The sequence below is a fragment of the Drosophila innubila genome, chromosome X (genome assembly GCF_004354385.1).
Source record: "Drosophila innubila isolate TH190305 chromosome X, UK_Dinn_1.0, whole genome shotgun sequence".
In the NCBI taxonomy this organism is placed as follows: Eukaryota; Metazoa; Arthropoda; class Insecta; order Diptera; family Drosophilidae; genus Drosophila; species Drosophila innubila.
Window position 1 is genome coordinate 22,891,328 of NC_047626.1, and position 19,474 is coordinate 22,910,801.

A 19,474-nucleotide genomic window follows, 5' to 3' on the forward strand; every position below is an offset into this window, starting at 1 on the left:
GCCTCTCATTCCTGCCCCTCACCTCCCAAAGTGTAAATTCGAAAAATATACAAAGCGCTTTTGCCAAAGGATTCATTTCATTTCATGAACCCCGCCATCTCAACACACCTTTCATCCCTCCGCCCACTCGAACGATCCTCAGGCCAATCACAAGCCAACATTTTGGACCTACAATAGAATCGCAAAACTTCAAAAGCTTTTATATAAATACCACACACACACACTTGCAAACGCAATGCATAAGAGGGATGACACCTAGGGGTTAACAATTTTGGCTAGAATAATAAAAATGGGATTGGGCGAGAGAGAGAGACAGAGAGACAGATACTGCTGCAGCTGCGTTACCAATGTAATTTATTTCAGTCAAATTTTTCCATTTTACTGCTAAATAGCAATACAACATTTAAATGATTCCGTTTATAAATTTGGCCTTTTTTCGGCTAAATACCGAACTGAATGAGATTAGCCATTTTTTGTGGCTCCTAAAAGTTGGCAACACTAAACTTGTAGTTCGGCTTTCAGAGCACGTTTAGTTAATGTTACACCATTTGGTATAATTACATTTTTCTATAGACCAGCCAAAAGTGAGCACTCGGTTTTCTGGCGTTTTCAACCGCTTCATTAAATATGAAAATTCGGTATGCAAACTTTTTGCTTCTACAATTCATTAACTTATTAATTTTTTCTTTTTTTTTTCCTTATTTCCACTCTATCTAATTCTTCCTCTTAGTGTATCTTTATGTCTCGTTTAAAGTGTTTACTAAATTATCTTAGTTGAGAAAATAATAATTAAATATATATGACATATGTAGATGTGCTATATAGAAATCGCCTTTTGACTGAATCGGATATAATTAAAAACATTTCAAACATAAATTATATATATTGTACATAGTTACAACAAAATTTGTCACTTTATTATTAACGAACGATTATCATACGCGTACATTTGTTTGTTTGATATTCGATAATCAATATTTAAAAAAAATGCATTCAGCCCGCTGACAAAAAAAGATGTTCCTCTAAAGAACGATGAACTCTTTTTGTGCTTTTATTGCCTTTATATTTAGATATAGGTAAATGTTTAGATATTTGTATTCTACTAGATATAAGTACTTGTATCATTAGGGGGCCTCTAAATAGTACCCTAGTACATCCATTTCTAAGCTAAAACGCTTGCATTGCACTCGCCGGCGTCGAGTTGAAGACGTATGTACTTAAGATATGATAGAATATAGACCCGGATATTATAGGATACGATAAGTGAGGCTTTACCATAAAATAATTATATATTACACAACGTTTAAAGCTCTAAATTCGTCTAACAATTAAAAAAGGTGCCCGAACAAACCTGAAATTGGAGATTACAGCTACCAGAACAGCCCAACAAATTAAATAATGGGAAATTAAAAGAGACATTGTCGTAAACTTATCACTGTCATGGAGCGTCCTAACTTATCACAAAAAACATAACTCGTCTATACAGAAAACATACAATAAAACTAACTTGGACCAATTTCTATACCCTCTATTTTTTTTGCTTTTTTTTGAGGAAGAGTGAAAGTGAAAGTTAGGTGGTTGTCTCCTCGTAACCGTTATGCACATAGCCAGTCTCCAAGGAGCCGCTGACTGCCGCCGATTTGCTGGGATAGTCAGAGTTGCCATTTGCCGTGACTGTCGTGGTTGATGTCGCTTCACAGCTGTCGAGGATGCGCTCGAAGACCGTCTCGAAGCGGCAGCGACTGATGGCAAAGTGCGAGGGCAACTCTAAGCTGCCGGCCATCTCCCGGACGACATCAAAGAGCTGGGCAAGCGTTGGTAGCTTGCCGCTTTCCTCCGCAGAGGAGCCACCTTGTCGAATCTTGACCAGAAAACGCAAGCTATGCGAATAATGCTGCAGATCCATTGCTCCAGGCAAACGTAGTGGCAACATTTTGGCCAACTCCGCTTGTTGAATGGGGGCACAGAAGCAGCTGATGGCATAATAGCCACCATGTTGGGCCTTCAGCTGGGCTGGACTATTGCTGGCCACGATCTGGCCATCCTTGAGCACGGCCACATGCTGGCACAAATGCTCAATTTCCGAAATGGAATGCGAAGTCAACAGGACAGCTCGACGTGCCGCCAGCAGCTGTTCGATGGTGCGATAGATAAAGGAACGTGTTACCGGATCCATGTCGCTGGTCGGCTCATCCATCAGGACAGTGGGAGTGTAGCCACAACAGGTGATGGCCACGGTCAACTTGCGGCGATTTCCTCCACTCAGTTTCTTCACCTGGACATCCCGATAGCTGCGTAGCTCGTATGTGTCCAGTATGCGTTCCAGCAGATCCTCCAGCTGCTTAATGCCACGCAGTTGACCATACAACTGAATGCACTCGGAGACGGTCAACAGGGGATCCAAGGGGTTCGTCTGCGGGCAATACGACAAACTGGGCTGTGGAATGAAAAGTAAAGTTACAGGGTATCCGAAGGTAGACCACATGCCACAAGTTGCAGCTTACATGCTCGAAATAAATGTGTCCCATGTTGGGCAACAGTTGGCGAGTAAGTAGCTTGAATATCGTCGATTTGCCAGCTCCGTTCTTGCCCAAAAGTCCAAAGCATTCGCCATGCTGGACACCAAAGTGGACATGCTTCACGGCGTAGCGTCCACGTCGATAGGCGTGCCACAGATTGTCCACCCTTAATGCCTCATTAGCTCCCACACAGCTCTTGAAGATGCTCTGTATATTGACCAACTTGAGCTGTCCGAGCTTGCGCAACTCCCGACGATACTGACAGTCGAGGAGTCGGGTCATGTGTTGCCAGAAGCGCGTCACCAGTTGACACTCGATCAACACGTTGAGCAGAAGACCGGCAATACCAAGCACAGCCAAAGCGGTAAAGTGACGCTGGAGGAGATCACTTGCCAGCGGATGCTTATACGAATCAATGTCATACCGCTTAAAGACTTTAGCAACCATATAGTTCTTGCACAGCTCCAGCAGACCATCGCCTAGCGCATGCTGCGGAAAGACGAGGAACGCACTGTTTAACCCATGTCGCCAACTGTCCCAAGTGCTGCCCTCGCCCACAACGCCCAGAATCAGCACAATGCCCATGGTAACCAATGGAATGATGATGTTTGCACAAAATATGGACACAATGGCGATGCTCGAGTCGCTGAAGATCTTCTCCGCTACATGCACGGCCGGAACGCAGGCAAAGCTATAGAAAAAATGGAATGACACGGATTTAAATATGTCGAAAGTTGGGTTAATTGATAGGAAGACTTAAGGCGTAGACTGATAAGATTGAGGAGTGGTTCGAACTGTAGAAAGATCGATCGATAAGTCCAAGGGAAAAACGATAAGTACATCGAGGGATGGATCGATTGATTTATCGAGTGGTAGATTTATTGGTCAATCAAAAGATACATCAAAGTCGACCAAGAGATCGAAGAGTAGATCAAGGAATCGTTAAGCATGAAGACTAAAAAGTAGATCAATATGAAGATCGAGGATAGATTGTTTTATAAAAACAATAAGCACACAGAAAGGTAGATTGTAATTTAAATTTATAGGTGGGTTAGCTTAGGTCGAATGGAAAGTATTGCTTACCTGAACATCAGAGAGAGCGCCACAATGCCCGCCAACTGCTGTCGATCGACAAAGACTGGCATGTTAAAGACGAGGACAATAGCCAGACAGACGATCAGCGCGAGTACCATAATAAGGTAATCCCAAAGGAAGGCAACCAGCCAGTAGGTGACGGCACTGACACCACTAAGACGCTGCTGCAACTTCTCACCATGAATGCGTTCATTGACTAGATAAACTGAGCCAGCAGCGACGACCAAACCGAATGCGATAAGCAGGATAAAGACCATGCAGGAATCACCGGCCTGACGGAGCACTGAGCTGGTGCTCAGCTCGGAAAAGCCAAGCTTCCATGGTTCATTGAAGGCGTGAATATCAAAGTCCGTGCTGTTGAGAGTAGTCCGCAGTAGCTGAACGTTGAGGTCATTAAGCCAGGCGACCATTGAGTGGTAACCCTTGTTGTTGTACCAGACAGTGGCACCGGTGCCATTCAGGGAGTAACCCCCATAGCGACGACCTCGATACTCGTCTAGACTATTGAGTACCCAGTAGAAGGCCTGCCTGGAGTTGGTGAACTCGTTACACTCGAAATCCGTGCTACAATCCGAATGGAGATTCTCATAGAGCGGTTCCCCAAACTTCGTGAGTCGCTCCCGACTGAGCAGCTGCGTGGTGTGTGGATAAAGGGATCGACTAAGGGGCAGCACCGTATCAAAGTCATCCTCCAGGCGATAGCTGATGAACCACATTGCGCACAGCTCAAAGATTGCTGGCAGCAGAAGCACATAGAGCAGAAGGCGATAATTGCGACACAGATGACGACGTCGTTTTCCCAGCAAGAGCATGAACTGTGTCCAACACCCCGGCGGTTTCTCCGTCACATCCCCAGGACCCGTTACAATATTGCAAGTGGTTACCCCAACATATTGGTTGAGCTGATCATTGTTACGATTCAACTGCTCGAACTCCTGCTCCAAACTGGAACTGCTGTTCAGGGACAGTTCGGAGATGTTGCCTGCCGTCTCCAGAGCCTGCAGTTGCTCGAGGAACTGTACCGTATTCTGGTTTAGATTCTGAGCATAGCTGCCGGTTATGATCAGCTGTTGTGGCTTCCTGCCAGGCAGCACATGACTCTCCCTCAGCAGCTCCTTGGCCTGCTGCACAATCGTAGCCGAAACATTTGCATCCATGCAGCGCAGCTCGATGCTGTAGTCCGACGTGCAGAGACGCTGTAGCGAGTCCCGACTGTGCTGGGCCACAATGCGACCCTAAGGAGAGAAGCAACTCGATCTTAGAGAGAATGTAAAAAGAGGAGAGAGAGAGAGAGAAGTTTATGATCTTACGTTTCGCATGATGAAGAGCGCATCGCTGAGATACATTGCCTCGTCGAGGAAATGTGTGGCAAAGATGACAGCACGTCCCTGTTGCAGCTGTTCAATCAGCTGCCAGATGTCCTTCCTCGCCTTGGCATCAACCCCATTGCAGGGTTCGTCCAGGATGACAACACTCGGCGAGGCAATGAATGCGATCGCCACACAGAGACGTCGCTGATAGCCCCCGGAAAGCTGATAGGCAAAGTAGTTCTCATATTTGCCAAAGTTCAAGCTCTTAAGAGTCCGTCGAACTTCCTGATCAGCTGTCACCAGCTGCTCCCCGCCGTCCTGACTGGCCGCCTCGAGCTTCAGCTGCGCGTACAACTCCAGATGCTCGCGTGCCGTCAGCTTGGGTATGAGAATATTATCCTGCCAACAGACACCCACGTGTTCGCCGGCGATCAACACCTGACCCGTTGTCTGCACCGTCTGGCCAGTTAGGAGCTTGATCAGCGTGCTCTTGCCAGCACCATTTCTGCCCAGGAGACAGCTCACCTGGTTGCGTGCAAAGTCCAAGCTCAGATTCGATACGGCATACTTACTGCCATACATCTTCGTCACGCTGCTGAGTGAAGCGCCCAATTTGGCGTCCAGTTGCGCCCGAGATACCCTGACAAAGCTGTAGTTATCTAAGGGATAACAGAATGAAAATGCAATTGATGTTAACTGAATAAACACCGCAAGACTTACTTTTCTTATAGCGCTGATAGCTATATCCAATTGCCGCATATATTAAAATGTCGACGACAAACATGAGCAACGCCAGGGCGCATTCGCTGCGTGCAGGACCCATCTCGAGGAGATGATTAAGGCCCAGTCCCTGCTCCTGCAACTCCATGCGCATCAGCTCGCTCCAGCCCTTGGCAAAGGCTGTCGTAAGGGAAAGATCCACCAAGACAGTCTCCAGCAAATTCAGCTTCGCGTCGAACAGCAGCACAATGATGTACGGACAGAGTGTGATGAAGAACAGCAATGCTGCAGCAACTGCTCCAATATTCGCGGATACAAAGAAGTTGGAGCACATGTAGCTACAACAGGGGACTTATTAAAGAGTCGAAACAATATTTACAAATGCATACCAAAATGATATAAGACACGCGCCAAAGACTAGACAGTAGAACATCATGAAGAACCAGTTGGTATAGGCTAAAATACCGCCGGAGTAGAGCACAAGACTGATTAGCACAAAGATTGCACAGAGTTCCAGAAAACTAACGAGAGCCCAGGCAATCAGTTCCGAGTGAGACCGCAAGCCCATGGATCGCATTAGCTAAAAGATCCATAATTAAGTTGTGTTACACATTGGAAGATGTCTTTAGGAAATTTTCTTTGTGATCAGTACTCGATCAAGATAAAGGATTTTAATGCTTATAAAATCTGCAATTGAGTTTAGAAATAACTCAATGCTTTATTATTAAATCGAGGATCATCTAAAGGAGGTTTAGATGATCAGTTGAGATCTGAACTTTACTTGAGAGAGTTTCTTTTGAGTAGCCGTTGATCAGGATCAAACAGTTAAATAATAGGGTATCGAAAATTGAGTTGAGACAGTCTTTTTCGATCAATACAGAATCGGGAGATCAGGGATCACATTCAGGATGTTCATAGAGAAGAAGGAAGATCAGAGATTTAGTTCAGCGAGTTTCCTTTGCTCAATAAAAGATTAGAGATTAAGTTGATGAATGTTTCTTCTTTTACTGAGATCAGTGATTGCCTTCTACTTACCATACTATTTCGGCTCTCCCGCATCCAAATACGCTCCCTTACGCAAATGGCGACAACAACGACCAGTCCTAGGCAGTAGGCTACTTGTACGCCTTGAGCCAGATAGAGTCCTCGCTTGAAACTGCAAGGTTGGTTAATCAATAAAGTGGCTAAATAGATTTTCAACAGCCGGACTCACTCATCACTGGTATAGGCGGGATAGGGAAATTGTTTAGTGTAAAATTGCATGTCGTCAACAGCGAATTTGGGAGTTTTCGAATCGGAAGAGTCGCCACCAAAGCTACTAAGCAAATCCAGGAGACCCGCCCGCTTAACGCGACCTCCAGCTTCATGCTGATCGGCAAAGTTGAAAGTCTCTAGAAGATCCTCACGCCGCACACGTTCTCCCCGTTCATCCAAAACATCGCTATCGGAGAGGAAAGTGAAGTCCGGTTTAATGGTGGTGCCAAGCTCCACCTGGTCCGTAGTTGTCTCTTCCTCCTGTTCCTGGAGTGTTGTTGTCTCCGAATCATCTGACAGCGATGGAAGCGTTGTTGTTTGCGAATCAGCCTGCTCGACACTGCTGTCCAGATTGAAATCAAAATCGTCGTCATCATCATTAAAGAGGTCATCGTCCACGCTTTGAACTTGTATAAGAGGACGTGTGGAAGTATCTTTCTCGGGCTCCTCAATAGGACCCAGTTCCTGGCGCTTATGCTTGATGATACCCAAGTCGACCATCTGCTTGAGCTGGACGAATCCCCGATGATACTTTAGATCTACTAGCATGCTGGCCGCGGGACCCGGAAACCAGAATCGATTCTTATTTTCAAACGTCGGCTGCGTGTTGTCTGTGTCCATGTGAATCTTGTAGCTGATCTGCTTGCCCGTGACATTCTCAAAGTTCAAAGCAGCCAGAAAGAGGCGTTCCTGATTCAGTTCGTAGGCACGATGATGCAGCTGATCCACACTTTCCACTGGCTCAAAGCGATCCACAGAGAGGCATTCGAGAAGATCGCTAATTGTGTTAAGTATGTTATGAATGAGCTCATTGGTTCTCAAATAATTCATCATCCTCTCGATCTCTTCAATGTCAAAGTCATCCCCCACCAGTCTCTTTACCAACTGCGATCGCGCCAACTTCAGTAGGCTCTCAAAGGCATCCTGGAAGGTGGCATTCGTATGCAACTTATTTAAGATGGCGGCAGAGGCGTTCGCCAGCTTCTTCATACGTTCCAGCTCCTCAAAGGTACCATTGGTCTAATGGAGAGTTAGTTAGTTTCATTCTTAGGATTCCATTTACACAGATCTTACAAACTTGACAATGCTCTCCGTATCCGCATTTGGCGGTGTATAAAGGATCTTGCCTTGAATAATCGGCTTGATAAAGTTCCAGGTGAGCTTGCCCTGGTTTGTCGATGTTACATCCAGATACAAACGCTTGCAGTACTTGGCTGGGGAATGCAGTCGAGATTAACTCAGTTAATTCTTATTGGTAAGATCTCCCTCGACCACTTACTTGGCATAGCCTTAAGCTCATCATCGTTCACCTCGCTAAAGTCCTCCGAGTAGAGAATGTCATTAACCAGGGGTATGCTATCCGTGCTAGGAAACGGATGACCACATAGGAGAACACCAAATTTAACGAAGGTCTCCCGATCTACAAAGTGGGCAAGGAAAAAAAGAGAGAGAGAGAGAAAGAGTGGAGGATAAAACGCCAGCTCAAGTTGGGAAAGTAGGGCTGTCGACTTACTGGAAAACAGTTTCGTAATATCAAAACTGTAATTCATGAGCCGCTCGATTTGTGGCACTAATGAAACAATTTCACTTATGTTGCCTGTAAAAGAGTTAAAGACAGTTATTAGCTAGTTTAATTGGAGAAAATACCTTACTATCTTTAACCCGCTAAAGGATTACTCACTACGTATGAGATCAAGATGGTTACTCGTCACCAGCGCTGTCACAGCGCTTATAAAGTTCGCCTTCTCAGGAAGTTCGATGACTGCATTGTACAGTCTATCATCCGTTACAAAAATATTTATGATTTCAATAACAGAATGCAAGCTGAAAAGGACAAGGATCTAATAAATGTCACTAAAAGATAGTTCGCTTGAAGCTTACGGTGCCTCCTTCCATTTGGAGTACTCCTCATAGGGTTCCGTCTTTAGGCACTTGTTCTCTATGCTACAGATATAGGAAAAGGCGCCAGGCACTACCTGATTCTTTGTAGGCAGCAGACGAGTGGGAAACTGGCACGCCTCCATCTCTTCCGAGCCATATTTGAGACGTATAATGTAGAGCAGCATGAAGATCACTACGGGCCAAGCGAATAGCGTGAGGGTTAAACCCTTTTGACGCCATCGCACAAGCAGATCTTTCCGCAGTAATGACCTAACCTCACTCCTGGCAAAGGACATTGTAATCGTCGAAATCTGCAGCTGCTTAATCCAATCCAACAAACTGCAATCAACCGATCACGACTTACTTTTAAATCGATATAATGATTTAGCTAATTATTAACACATTTTGTTGCTGTAGATTCTCTGCAAATTAAACGAAAATAGGTTTATTGTAAGGTTAAGATTACTATAAAGAAAGCAGAGGATTTTATTTAGAGTAAAATTCATTTATATTAAATCTGAGGTCAGATAACAATAAAGTATTAGAGATACTCCTCAGGTTGAGGTTATGTTGAGTATAAATGAATGGGAAGCTGATGATGAATTTGAAAATGATACAGAAATAGACTTTTGCTTTCATCTAATCTTAATCTTTGAATGTTATAAGATTTTCAAGCATATTTTGTTGTAATTAAAGGGAGAAACGAGGAGAGAAGCGTGAGAAGCAAAACGCCTAGAAATGCAACATTTATGGATACCCTGTTCAAATGCGTGAAGGTTATAACATATGTAAAGAGCCAGGTCGTTTCTAAGAAATAAGGAACAATTTTTTTTTTTTCCTTAAAATTGAATATATTTTAAATATACTTTAAACTATATTCTAGTAAATTCCCAATGATTTTATAATAACAACAAACGGATTGAAGAAATGGTTTGCTAAAGTCTAGGCAAATGAAGACTTGTATTTAATATATTTCGCATCTGCTTACAGGGTATCTAACATTTTTTCAGCACAGATTTTTTGGCAAAATGCCAGCAAACAGGTTTGCAAACATAACATATGTATATTGAATATACATATATTGAATGCAGTTGCTGTTCAGTTATGTCATATGACATCTTGATAGCAACTGTCGCACAGTGAACAAGCCTAACAACTCGCAATTTGCTATTATAGGGTATATACATTTTATAAGAGAAAGTTTAGTTATATTTTTAATTTAGAGAAAGAATTAATTGCCTCACTAAATACGCTTTCGAAATACATAGACCCACTTTGGGCCCATTTATTACCTCGCAGCGCCCCTGTTGCAATTGGCAGACTATGTAGGTCGGGCCTAAATCGTTGGCCAAAGCGAAAAGCAGGCGTTAATAGATTCTCAAGTATTTGCGATAATTACGCGTGACGTGTGAGAACCCTGAGATGATATGTTGTCTGTTGTTTATGTTTTATGTTGGAATGTTTTATCACCACTTTGTCATGACTGTGGGAATACTAGTCGTCATAGTCGTCGTCGCCATCGTCATCATCATCGAGACTGGCTCTGTAAACCTGGCTTATTGGCCAGAGCGCCTTTGTTGACTTTCCTTAACTTTAAATTCATAACCGCTAATTCCGTGAGCGATGAATGATCAGCTGGCTGTTTACCTTGAATCTTAAATACTTCCATCAATGTTTGCGGACTCGAGAGATTAACTAGCCAGCCATTCCCCCCAAATCTCTTCGATTCTCCTGCACCATCCGTGACATTAAGTTTTAATAAGAATTTATTGTATTCCATATTGTTTGATTTTTTCGCAATATTATAAGCGAGTCAAGATTTTGATCAGAACTTTTAATGAAAAGGCGATTTTTTCGATCATATAAGTTGAGTTTATTTATCGTTAAAGTTCGAAAGGAAGAGAATTCAGAGAGCTAAGGATATCTAGTATATTTATTTATATACAATATTGTAAATTCTATTTTATTTATGGTGTTTGTATTGGGTATTAAAATGGATTCAAAAGGAAGAAAATTAAGATTGCTGGTTGAAAGGAAGATTGAACAAAGTGGAAAAAATCATTAAGGGAATAATACTATATTAAAACAATGTGAATATTGTCTAATTTTAAAAGTCTAATAATTAAGATTATATTATTTTTAGATTTTAAAAACCGATCTAATTTTTAATAGTGTACCTTTCTCTTATGCATCTTTGATATGAGTGCTGAGTAATAATATTGAGTGTTGAAAAAATAAAACTTGAGAGATATATAAAAGAAAGGACAAGCCTAATATGTTTTAGAATTCGATTTTTTTCTTTCTATCTATAAATAAATGCAGTCGCTAGTTGAACCTTCATCCAACGATAAGCCCATTAGATGAGTAATCGCTGTATGGATGGATGTTGTTAGTTATGACAGAGGGTCTATTGATATTTGACTGAGAATAAAAACCAGTTAATGCCTACTGTTTTTTATTTGTATGTAAATCTTGACTTGTGACTTTTGATACCAACTGGGTGGGTTTTTTTTTCTGATCCTCTCTGTCTCTGTCTCTCTCTCTCTCTCTCTCTCTCTCTCTCTCTAAGTTTGTTGCCATTTAGTCTCTTACCAAAAGGGGTTTGACAACCAAATACTCTACACTCTATACCTAATGCTCAAGCTATTACAATGCGTTTCAAAGTTCGATTAAGACATGATTTGTCTTAATTCGAACTTGTCTTGTCATGTTCTAACTTGTGCGGTAAGTTAATTCTCGCAAATCTAAACAAAAGAAATATGTTTTATTGCGAGACGTTAGAGATACACTCGCTCATCGAGTGTATCTATGCCATTGACACCCTGACAAGGCTTTTCCTTGACTTATTCGCAACACAGCTCACACAGCTGCTCATCAGATCTCAAGAGTTATGATCAGTTAAACAATTAGCCATTGCTTACAAGGTAAGCTTCAATTTCATGATCAGTTCTACGTTCTTTTGATCACAGGAGGTAACGCCTCCAATCAATCGATTTTGAATTGACTTTGTCTGATCTTAGATAATTATCTAATAAATTAGACGGTAAATATGTATGCTAAAGCTTCTCCTGATTCCAATTTGTTGCTCAATTAATCTTACATATTTTAAAATGATCGAGCTTTTAGAAATACATATGATTTCAAAAGTTCACCCTTATTGATAGAACTATTCTGTCTTATTATCTACTTATTTCACACATCTGTTCAAGATCAAATTATGAGTTTTTCGTTCAATTTGAAATAGATCTGTATATTTTATTCAAATGAGAATTTTGTTAACAACCATTTCTCAAACAGCTGTGATCACTCCCAACACTTTAACTCACGGGAATTGCCAAACCGAGAGCAAATGCAACGAACACTAAGTAGGCCAAGTTTTTCTTCTGACTTGTCGGCAATCTATGAACCAGTTCAACAACACATACACCTTCCATGCCTGTGTGTGTGTGTGTGTGTGTGTGTGTTCATGTTGCTCTCATTCAAATGACACAAGCTAACTAATAACATTACGACATAATCAAGCATTTCATTGATATATTAGTGATCTGTTGATCGATCAAGCGCGATCGCCCTAGTTGCAATTAGTTGTATACTCGTATTCGTATTGCGTTTAATTATTAATATTCTCATGAAATTTATAATAACAACATTTTATTTTTGTTCCCAATCTATGTCAATATTCATGCACGATCTTCTGTTGCAATTATTCTGTTTGCCATTATCAATTGTCAACTTGATAAGGTTACAGCAGATCAATCAGACTCGTGTTTTGAGATTCATTTCTTGAGATAAGCGACACTGATATTGACAAGGCACTTGAGGAATTTTCAGCATGAAAAGTTTTTTACAAGCTGACCGATAATGACCGTAACATAGGTCGTGATAAGCATGATAAACTATTTAATCTCTTTTGAAGATATCTTTATAATAGATCTAAATAGATTTTGATTCAATTTAAAAACAATAAAACGGCAAATCAGACTGTCGTTATATATATCGATCAGATTAAAGATATACTTTATTTAAGCGGTAATAAACTATTATGAATCATTCTCAAAACTGATCAAAGATCATCCAATAATAATTGGTTAGTAACAATAATTGCTTAATTATAATAACAATTATATAGCAAAGCTACGATCTTCGACTGATTTAGCGACTGAGGTGTAGCAACAGTTTTCCAGTTGATTGAAGATATTTACTTCAGGATATCCCAGTTTCCGATCACATACTTATATATAATAAAGCAATGCTAATGAATTACATGCCAGACTACCAACAATTGAGATACAAACAAATGCTAGTTATAATTAACACATTAGTAAGTCTATTATTTACATCCAGACGCCTTCCCGGCAACACTTTGAATGCGGAAGAAAGACGTCGCAAAAATCGACATATATTATATACAGTGTATTCATATTGCTATTGGCTATATCTGTGAGAAAGATCGCACATGCCAATTAGGCAGTCGGAGCACGTTAAGTTTGATCAGACAAAAGAGTCGCAGAGTTCGAGTTATATTTCGATAAACACTGCGGTTATCGTAAGGTTCTTGAAATACATTTATATTCAATAGAACATGTAATCACCAAGTGTTTTATTCTAAGTAGCTTATTCAAGTGCAAATGACTTAGTGTGTTTTAATACGTCATGTATAATTACTTAAGAATCTTTCTTTTTACTTCTTCAGTTTTGAGTTTTGAGTTTCAAGTTTAGAGTCAAATCAACCTTTAGACTAATTAAAATACTACTCGCACATTCACGAAGCAAAGCGAAACGCATTAAAACACAAATCACACAAAAACAAAAGATATTTAAAATAAAAAACTCTACATAACGCCGAACAAATGCTCTGCAAGCTAAAAAGTATATATACTTGATTTCAGACGTACATCTTAGTTCAAAGTTTTCACAATGATAGCATAAGAAGTTCTCAAGTTAATCTAGAATATAACATCGTATTGTTTTCTGCAGATGGAGGGAGAGTATTATGAATTCTATAATTTTCCCAAATTATTATCTTATCTTATGAGAACTTTTTATCTTTAATGCAAAATTATTTGTCATAATTAATGCTTAGCTGAGTAAGTCCCCACACTTTTTTTATAGGGTACACACATGTCAGTCAACTATGGCGAAACGGGATATACATTTCAAGTATCCGTCAAACCTGTTGGCAGGGTTGCTTTGAGGGGATTCTTCACGGTTTTCAGCGAGCTGAGCTTTTAATTAATTCAAATTAATTTCAAGACAATCTTTAAAGAGTTCGTGCCTTCTCCTGACAGCTCGCCGTGTGAAGAGGGCGCAGTCATCATCAAAGTAAATCGAAGTGTCGGATCTCGTTGAAAAAAAAGAGTGTCTGGTTAAATGTTAGATTTGTTGCTAAGTCTGTCTAAAATATAATACATGCTTAATTGTTCTCCCTTCTATTTTATGATCAATCCAACTCTAGCCCTCCCACAATTACTTACATAATACCAATCAGTTACTTTTCCGGCCCAAGTCACTGTACATGTAATTACATTTCAGCTCCATAACACGATTGATAGCAATAATCACTCAAGCTTACACCCATTATTTTAGAGAATTTTTAGATAATATGGAAAAATGTTACAGCACAAATTAAGGAGTTAAGTTGGGAGATTTCTGTATTCAAATTAAATCTTAACCCAATTCGGACTATTGGCTATAAAGGGGTTTACTCAGGGTTTGCCTTCTAAATTCATTTTGCATTCAAATTTAGCAATGGATTGTGTTTTTCGAAAAATCATAATTTTTAATCTTAAGTTTCAATCATTAATGGAACTTGTGGGATTTTGAAGAAGATTTCCTTTATTCTTCCGTTAATTGTTACAACAGCTTTATACACTGTTAAACAGCAGTATATGACAAGAATGTAACATTAGTCTTGAATCAACGGCTAGAAAGTATTTCTGGTATCTCTGAAGACTTGGCTTGGAGATATGCCTCAAAGACGACACTACGTGACAATTCAGTTTATCTAAGTGCCAATTATTAAATAGGGCCAACGACCTTAAAATGTGGCAATAGTTAAGATAACAAAAGGCTTAACTAGTACCTTGAGAACGCCTCTAAAAACGGTGGGTTAGTAAAACAATTTGTCATTAAAATGTTAAACTAACTCATAAATTTTAAGTTAAGTGACAATTTGAACTGCAAGTGCATGTTCTATTCTCGAAAAAATCAAAGAAGAGGCGACAGATAAAGTTAAAGCGTTAAAAGAAGAAGAAGCAACCAGACTATAAATGTCTGAGATGTGCTTTTAGCACTCAATCCATAGATCCATGCATTACGTATACGACCTTGGCCATGAGTCTTTGTCTAAAAAGTAAACCAACGTATGCAAAAAAAAAATTCACACATTGAAATCAACAGACAGAGAGGCGGGAGATAGGGAGCAGTATACCTACTAAGTCAGTAGTATATCAAATATAAATATCAAAGTTAATAAATAGAAAACTCGTTTGTAGTCATTGTCAATTTGTAAGCCATCCAATAAACCCGTTTCCCCCGAGTCTCTTTGCACTGCCCAATTCCCCCAAGTCCCTTCATTTCGAGCAGTAATACGAGTCCGAGCTTCATATAATGCGTTTTATTTTGATTACTGTCCCCACTTAAATTTACATGTCTGTCATACGCGATGTATGTAAACAGGTATAACTCTCTGAACTCTCGCAATGATTTCGAATTTGCTATATGCATATATACTGTCATTCTATATTCAGTATGTAGAATATTTCGGATATTTTCATAAACAATCCGATTAACGTTCTGGCCATCATATCATATTCTTGCAGCAGTCAGCATGAGTTGACAGTAACAATTCACTATTGGCCATATAAAATCAAAACGGTTGTCTATTTATACTCGACATTTATTTTAAAGTATATCGCATTTATTTATTTATTTATAAAGTTTAAGCCCAATGCAGAGGAAATGCTGCTGAGCTGTATTATTTATCACTTTATGTTCTTTTTAGCCTGGTCAGCAACTTGCAAGGTCAGTTTATAGCGCAAACTGGTAGTTCTCTCTTATATGAGTGAACAGATTTTATATGTATATGTATGCACTAAGAGACTAATATATTTGAAGCTTACTAAACATCCGGAATTAAGAATCAAGCAATATTTGTGCCGAGTAAATCGCGGAAATGCCGAGCTACCATCTTTATTTGTTGTAGCTAAATATCTATGATAAATTATAAATGGTATCTTTGGAGTACCCAGTAGATCAAGAAAGTTTGTTCATCTATATGATACTAGAGGTAATTACAGTAAATACTTTTTAATTCAGTTGAGAAATAAACAAGCAAAAAAAAATTATAGACTGATAAAACTGTTGGGAACTCAGTTGATAAATATATATTAATAACTTTAGCACCATCTATTACTTGAATACTGATTAAATCAAAAACTAAACAAACAAACTAAACATATATATACTTTTAAATCAATGATGAAAATCTAATCAAAACATAATACCTTACATACTCATGTGTAGGTTATGCACAGGATTGAAAATGATTAAATAAAACTGAATAAGAATGACGTTCCACTTAATAGTAAACAATATATGTATACTCATGAAATATAGATTTTCAATACAAACATATAAATATTTAATTATAAGTATAATTTCAACTAAAGCCTAGATTAACAACTTTTACTAAGAAATGTGACGTATTTGGGATCAATAAATAAACAACGCCTAGAATTCGTCTTGAATGTGATTCCAATCCCAACAACTAGGTTCGATTTCTGAATAAGTAACATATATATTGTGAAATCGAAACCCAAAGAATTTTTCAGTAAACTCGCTGAAAAAACTTGATAACACATATTTTAGAGTAAGTTGACATACTCGTATAATAATTACATATAAAGAAAATTGTTCTAACACATTAATATTTATTGAGCATTTCAGGTTTTAATAAAGTTTTATAATTGACCGTTAGACTATGACTTCCAGGGATACAAATGCGGGTTTAAGAATATATTTAAAGTTTAATATTCTGCAAATGGATTATTGCAATTTGCTATGGTGTTTTCGATATAACGAGTAACTAAGCTTTAGAGTTATAGTATATAGTTAATACTAATTAAGTCTATATATAGTTTAGTTTTTACCGATTAGTTTTCACTTTCATTGTCGTTGTTGAGCAATTTCTTTGTTTCTTTGTTAGCAACTCTGACAAGAGACCCTTCACAGACAATAAACCAACTATACAATTGTCGAACAACAATAACAACTGCAACGTGCCAAGATAGCAACAGGCAACTAGCTCGGCTTGAGGATACCCTATAAACAAGTTGACTCACTCAATGCACTGTCAGGTAGTAATTGCATTGACAGAATCCCTAATTATATGTTGAAAAACATATTCTTTTGGGCATTGTGGTGCTTAAATAAAAATAAATAAAATTAAAAAATATTACATTTTTTGGTTGAAATATTGTTAGAAACATCAATTTCAATATACTTTCTTTAGTCAATACAATTTCTTGACCAACTGTTTGTAGAAGCTTCTGCACTGCTTGTAGTCACATTACCACCTTGTGCAAGCAGTGCACCTGTCGTAAACACAGGCATTGCTACAAATTAACAGGGTATAATTAAAAGTTAAGCAAAGAAGTAAAAAAAGGAAGAAGCAGAAATGTAAATGAAAGCGATAGCGATTTAAAACAGCTGTCGACCTGAGGACACATGCACTGAGATTGTGCCGCAAAACCTTTTTATCAAAGCTTGTTCAATGCATTTTCGGTTATTTGTTGCAATTACATTGCACTTGCACTTTTGGTGTGTGCGTTTGTTCGTTAGTTGGTCAGTTAGTCAATTAAACAAGTATTATATGTTTTATGTATTTACTTACCCCCTCCCAGTTGTTGCACTTCCTTCAAACGCGTCGTTTTTATTTTAATCTCGTTTCGCACTTTGCACAAATATGAAACAAAAACAAAATACAAAAAAACAAAACAAAAACAAAAAAAAACAAAACAAAAAAAACTATGCCACGACTTGGGCTTGTTGTTGCTTGCTGTCTCTTCTTCTTCTTTAGCGACTTCTTCTTTTCTTTAGTTTGCTTTTAATGGTATTTCGGCTATTGGTAATTTCGCTTTTGGGCGTCAAGTTTTACTTTCAATGCGTTGCGTTTTACTATTGTTGTTGTGATCTTTGTTGTTATTGTTATTTGAGTTACACATTCACACACGTACGCACACGCACTCTGGTTTTCTATATAGTATTGTAGTTGTTGTTTTATTGTTCTTCAACTCTGTTTACTTTGCTGCTCTGCATTTGCATCTGATCACTTCTTGTTTCAGCTGCTGCTGCTGCGTCGTCTTGCTCTTCTTCCTCTTCTCTGCTGCTGCTCTTTCTATATTTTTGTTGTTGTTGTTGTTGCTGTTGTTTCTGTCGCTGCTGCGCTTGCGCTTGCGTCGTAAGACTTGCAATTGAAAGTTGCGCTAAAGCTTTTGAGAGACGTCCGTTGACAACGCTTGCCGCGATTGAACTGAGCTTTACAAAGCGCGCTTACGGAAAATTATTTAATTCCGCAGCGGCGGCAGCGACGTCGACAGCGTCGTTTATTTGCCTCACCCTCTCTATCTCTCACTCTCTCACTCTCGCCCAGCCCTTCGGTTGAATGCAGCATTTAGCTCTTCCGTGATCTGTTCTAACTGTATTCTTGTTAGCGGGTTTGCGTGCAGCGTTTTGGGCCAAAAAACGCAGAAAAGTCAACGGCACGCAGTTAATTAACATGTTGTCTACGCGTTGCATGAATTTAATTGCAACATCACTTCCTATTATGTTGGCTAATACCCTATATTAAAGCATCTTCTATTCTTTTCATACCAACCAATACACACAATTTTTCACTTGTTGTGAAAACTGTTAAGTCATGGTGAAGTCAGGCGTGTAAACTCCACAGCCGTACCTTGTACCATCGCTGCAGCTTAATGGATTGGAACCCTATGTGATCATACTTTAGCTCAAAGCGATCTTATCTATTTGACATCACTTAAAATTCAATGATCCTTAAATATTTGGGAACAATCATTTTTGAAACGTTAATTTGCATCTGCATGTAATAATAATAAAAGTTATTTCGAAGTTAACAACTAAAATTTTCAATTTCTGGCTTTAAAATATAAGCTGAAATTGAAAAACCTAGCAATAGTGCTACCTGTTGAAACATTCTAACAGCTAAAATATCTAATAATGGTTTTATAACCTTTTTGGATTCCTCAGTATTTTTTAGACTTAAAAAGAAACGTTAAAAACTAATTCTTTAGCCTTGAATTAAACCTAAAGAAACCACAAAAGTAATCAATTTTTCAATTATAATAATAATAATTATTGGTGTATTTAGGTTTCGTTACCAACTTGTGGCAAATGTTGAAAGATAATTTTTTTATTGATCTATAACTGGAAAGATAATTAGCTAGGGCTCAGATACTTATAACTCATTTTTAGCTTTGAGAAAAAATTAAATATTGGAGGACCACTTGTTATTGATTTTGATTTCTTTCTCTTAACAAAAATTTTTTTTAATTTTATTTTTTTTTGTACTTTTTTATGGTTATTTTTAGTGGATGTATAGCTCAATGTCAAGCTTAAGTCAGGTAATATTGGGATTTCAATATACAGCTTATAAGGAAGGGTTATTGTTTATCA

General features: G+C 38.9%; 1 protein-coding gene across 1 annotated transcript; it reads right to left on the minus strand.

The window, feature by feature from the left end:
• Positions 1-883: 883 nt before the first annotated feature.
• On the minus strand, positions 884-18,327 carry LOC117782567 (phospholipid-transporting ATPase ABCA1). The gene is made up of 14 exons (XM_034619593.1): positions 17,673-18,327; positions 8,780-9,201; positions 8,580-8,722; positions 8,412-8,495; positions 8,178-8,318; positions 7,973-8,112; positions 6,858-7,918; positions 6,680-6,800; positions 6,034-6,224; positions 5,645-5,982; positions 4,925-5,583; positions 3,603-4,849; positions 2,505-3,210; positions 884-2,437 (listed from the first exon to the last, which is right to left on the minus strand). Exons 2-14 carry the CDS (start codon positions 9,073-9,075, stop codon positions 1,571-1,573), a joined length of 5,994 nt encoding a protein of 1,997 aa, XP_034475484.1. The 5' UTR covers positions 9,076-9,201; positions 17,673-18,327; the 3' UTR covers positions 884-1,570.
• Positions 18,328-19,474: the final 1,147 nt, after the last annotated feature.

What these genes read in the sequence shown, in the direction of transcription:
- LOC117782567 (XM_034619593.1), bottom strand. Translation starts at nt 9,075, where the DNA reads ATGTCCTTTGCCAGGAGTGAGGTTAGGTCATTACTGCGGAAAGATCTG. An exon ending in TGAGCTTAAGGCTATGCCAA is followed by an intron (nt 8,113 to 8,177) that starts GTAAGTGGTCGA and finishes TGCATTCCCCAG; the next exon opens with CCAAGTACTGCAAGCGTTTG. An exon ending in CGGAGAGCATTGTCAAGTTT is followed by an intron (nt 7,919 to 7,972) that starts GTAAGATCTGTG and finishes ACTCTCCATTAG; the next exon opens with ACCAATGGTACCTTTGAGGA.